This window comes from Alosa pseudoharengus, unplaced genomic scaffold (assembly GCF_046254945.1).
Source record: "Alosa pseudoharengus isolate Yale_2024_CS ecotype anadromous, Long Island Sound unplaced genomic scaffold, YU_APseudo_1.1 YU_APseudo_1.1_scf_15, whole genome shotgun sequence".
In the NCBI taxonomy this organism is placed as follows: domain Eukaryota; kingdom Metazoa; phylum Chordata; class Actinopteri; order Clupeiformes; family Clupeidae; genus Alosa; species Alosa pseudoharengus.
In genome coordinates, this window is record NW_027468620.1 from 37,748,585 (window position 1) to 37,753,584 (window position 5,000).

At 44.9% G+C, this 5,000-nt stretch overlaps 1 protein-coding gene across 4 annotated transcripts in view; it reads right to left on the reverse strand.

Moving 5' to 3' along the window:
• The window catches only part of qkib (QKI, KH domain containing, RNA binding b), a 112,578-nt gene that overhangs the window by 41,811 nt on the left and 65,767 nt on the right, over positions 1-5,000 (reverse strand). For all 4 annotated transcript variants that reach the window (XM_076286380.1, XM_076286382.1, XM_076286379.1 and 1 more), the window contains exon 3: positions 2,973-3,089. In XM_076286380.1, coding sequence (XP_076142495.1) covers positions 2,973-3,089 — 117 coding nt within the window. The remainder of the gene's footprint in view (positions 1-2,972; positions 3,090-5,000) is intronic.

The window sequence follows — 5,000 nt, forward strand, 5'->3', positions numbered from 1 at the left end:
ATCCCCCCAGACACCTTCCACACCACCCAAGATCACATACACTGGACACCCCATACAGCTCAGACAATCTTTACACACTGGTGCCAATACTTACATTTTCAATAACTCCACCCATAACCCTGGCCCCCCCTACTCCCACCCCCACCCCCCCTCCTGCACATTCACCCCCTCAACCCACTCCCACCCTCCCTCATGATTTAATCATGAACCTTTCCACCCTTTTCCAACCCACTTCCCCACAACGCTCTCTGTTGGAAAGGGGGCTTACATTCATTCCACACACCACTCGGATTGACCGGGAGGAACTCCAGAGGGACCTACACCTTTATCACCGCCGCCTCAAAATACTCCAGCACTTTCCCTCAGAGGACACCTACATCCCCACCCCTTTCACTCTTCCCTCCACTTGGGAACCCCACACTTCACAATTAGATAAGAAATTAGTTAAGCACATTCACAGGGACAGGCAGGCACTCAATTCCTTTCTCAGGCACCTCCCTCCCCCCACCACCAGTAACCTCACACTAGCAGAAAAACAGGCCATTTCACAACTCACAAACAATAAATTCATAGTCATCAAACCGGCGGACAAGGGTTCCAAAATTGTAATCATGGTCACCCATCACTACCTCACTGAAGCACACAGACAGCTCAACAACACCCAGTTTTATTCACCCATAGCACAGTCCACCCAACCCGCAGCACAGTCTGAAATCCGCCGGTTAGTCACCTCACTCTATCAACAACACTTCATTAACCATAAACAAAGTATATTTTTACAAGGACCAGACCACCCCCGACCACGTCAATTCTATCTCCTCCCCAAAATTCACAAACCCCCACACACCTGGACAGTTCCCTCTCAGGTTCCTCCTGGTCGTCCCATTGTGTCAGACTGCAACAGCACCACATACAACATTTCCATCTATATTGACTCCTATCTCAACCCCCTTTCCAACAGACACCCCTCCTACCTCAAGGATACATACCACTTCCTCACCAGGCTTCGACCCATGGCAGTCCCACACCACACTCACCTCTTCACTTTAGACGTAGATAGCCTTTACACCAATATCAACACCCCCGCCGGATTACAAGCAGTTCAAAACACTTTTCAAAAATACCCAGACCCTCACAGACCGGACACCATCCTCCTGCAACTTTTAGAAATCACTCACAATGATTTTAACTTTCACAATAAACTTTACCTACAAGTACACGGGACTGCCATGGGTCAACGCTTTGCACCTTCCTACGCCAACATCTACATGAGTGAGTGGGAGCAGGCCGCCCTAGCCAAGTGCCCCCTTCAACCCACTTTTTACTTTCGTTTTCTGGATGACATCATTGGAGCTTGGCCACACCCCCTACAGGACACTTTTTTAGACACCTTAAACTCACATCACCCATCCATCTCACTTAAGGCCACTATTGACCCTCACCAGATTAATTTTCTAGACACCACCATCTTTTTCACCCCCGTTTCACCTACACATAAAACTTTTAGTTCCAAAGTTTATTTTAAACCCACAGACACTCACTCACTTTTGCACAAGCACAGTAATCACCCCAAACACACGTTTAGATCCATAGTTAAATCACAAATCATCCGCTTTCATCGCATCTGCTCCTTTCCCACAGACCTTCACCATGCCATACAACAACTCTTTCAAGCCCTCCGTACGAGGCACTATTCTAAACGTTTCCTCTAACCCTAAGCACTTGACTCTGGCCGGCCTTGCTCCCACTCACTCATACACCCCAAACACTTGCCCATCACCCACTCCCACACCAGACCTTCCTCTTAACCCCAACCTGGACCCCAACCCAGACCCAGATCCTAATCTCAACCCTTTTCCTAACCTTAACCCTGACTCTAACCCCAACCCCTTTCCTAACCCTAACCCCAACCCTTTTCCTAACCTTAACCCTGACTCTAACCCCAACCCCTTTCCTAACCCTAACCCCAACCCTTTTCCTAACCCTAACCCCAACCCTCTTCCTAACCCTAACCCCAACCCTCTTCCTAACCCCAACCCTGACCCACCCCATCTTCTGCCCCTTATTGGCACCTACTCACACGGCATACAACACCTTTACCACACACTGAAACAACACTATACTGAATTCCAAACAACACACCCCACCTTCCAACACCACACACTCATCTCCGCATATAGACGCAATAAAAACCTCAAAGACCTCCTCATACGCACCACCTTCACCCGTCACTTACTAAAGAAAACGTACACTTCACCCCTCACCTATTTATCACAAATATTCATAGTCACTGTTCTGCACCCACCAATCCCTTAAACTTAGACACTCCCAATTTAGTATATGTTATCACCTGCACTCACTGTCACATGTTGTACATCGGGGAAACTGGACATACACTACGCATACGCCTCAAACAACATCTGCACAACATACACAAAAATACACTCAACACTTATCTTGTCACACACTTCCAGACGCACAACATCACACATTTGAGGGTCTGTGGCCTTGAAGGTAACCCAGGCTGGACAATTTTACAGAGGAAAAGAGCAGAGAGATTGTGGATTTTAAAACTTCAAACACTACACCCACAAGGTCTTAAATTAAAGTTTTAAACCACTCTGTGTCTTTTTTACAGCTCCTCTCTTTTATCTTCTTTTTAACTTTTATTTTATTTTATTTTATTTTATTTTATTTGACTTTTAGATGGGATTAGTGGGGCGGGGACAACTGGCCAGTGCATAATGGTAAAAAAAACCACTCACCAAAACAAATTTTAATTCTAATTTTCTAACCGCTGAGTTGGAAGCCTGGGCTTTTAGCTCAGTGGTTAGAGCGCTCGTCTCCCATGCCGGTGTGTGTGTCAAGGTGTCGGGTTCGAGGCCCGAGAGCAGCGAACGTTCCGACCTTGTGACGTGTGTGTGTGTGTGTGTGTGTGTGTGTGTGTGTGTGTGTGTGTGTGTGTGTCGCACCTTCTTCTTGTCTCTCATGGAGCCCTTCCCCCGCACCATGATCTTGCAGCCGGTCTCAGCCTCCAGCTGCTTAGCTGTGAGGCCTCTGGGTCCCAGGATCCTCCCCACAAAGTTAAACTGCAGAGGAGGAGAAACACACACACACACACACGCGCACGCACACGCACGCACACGCACACACACACGCGCACACATGCACACACATGCACACACATGCACGCACACACACACGCACGCGCACACGCGCGCACACGCACACACACACGCACGCGCACACATGCACACACATGTACACACACACGCACGCGCACACACACACACACATGCACACACACACGCACGCACACACACACACACACACACACACTCAAAACACACTCAACACACACACACACACACACTCACGCACACACACACACACACACACTCACACACACATGCATGCACACACACACGCACGCACACACACGCACACACACACACACACACACACAATGTCAACAATCAGGAGTATTACTACACATGTTTAGGAGCATTTGTGGTGATGTTCACTGTAATAACGTTAATACACATTGTTATAAATGTGTTATAAAGATACATCTCAATCTGACCCCACCACCAAATAAAAGGGAAAAAGAATAATTTAAAAGAAAACATCAAATGCACAAGGTAAAATCATTTAAAAATAAAGAATAATTTAAGACAAAATAAAACACACAAGGTAGAATCATTTTCAAGGCAGATTCAGAATTTGTAACTCAGTGCAGTTAGCAGAAAGCATCTGAGAACAGTTTGGTCTTAAGTCTACTGTAGATTCAAAACTCACACACACACACACACACACACACACACTCACACACACACATACGTTTGGTCTTAAGTCTAGATTCAAAACTGGCTAACAGTTGGGGCATTTTTGATGTCATCCAAAAGTTGGTTCCAGAGCTGAGCCGCATAGCAGCTAAAAGCTGCTTCACCATTTTAGTTCTCACAGCATGTTTTACTAACAGGTTTTGGGAATACTTGACGGGTGAGTTCATAACACATTCATAGCAGCTGTCATAAACTGCACATAAAGCATTCATGACTGTTTCATGAGACATGACTCAACATTCATACCAAACATTTCATGAGTGTGGAAGACAGAACAACGACAACTTGTCAAAATAAAAGTCCCACAATCGCTAAGCAGCATTGCCGTTTTTGTTCAAAACCTCTTACCTGATCACGTGTGTGTGTGTGTATAAGTATATATGTGCATATATGTGTATGTGTGTGTGTATAAGTATATATGTGTATGTGTATATGTGTGTACATGTGTGTGTATAAGTATATATGTGCATATATGTGTATGTATGTTTGTGTGTATAAGTATATATGTGTATATATGTGTGTACATGTGTGTGTATAAGTATATATGTGCATATATGTGTATGTGTGTGTGTATAAGTATATATGTGCATATATGTGTACATGTGTGTGTATAAGTATATATGTGCATATATGTGTATGTGTGTGTGTATAAGTATATATGTGCATATATGTGTACATGTGTGTGTATAAGTATATATGTGTATGTGTGTGTGTATAAGTATATATGTGCATATATGTGTACATGTGTGTGTGTATAAGTATATATGTGTATGTGTACATCAGTGGCGGACCGTGCGTTCAGTTGTTAGGCCTTCAATGATGACTATTTTTTGACAAAAAATAATAATAGGGGGGCGTTCCGGGGGATAGCCCCCAAAGATTTTTTTTTGCATTTCAGCGTTAAAATGTGCAATTTCCCAGCATTTCACGGTGGGGGGGGGGGGGGGGGGGAGTTTTCTCTTTCTCACGCAATTCTGTGTAGCACTCTAGAATGTTCGTTAGACAAACAATTAATGTTCCGAGCTGAATTCCGCATTGCTTAGATCTTTATTAGGCGAATAGCACCCGGCCATCATCCTCGCCTACTGAGCTGTAGCTTTAACGTTAACGTTACAGTGCAACTGTTTTAGGTTGTGCTGCTGCTCTGATTACTCA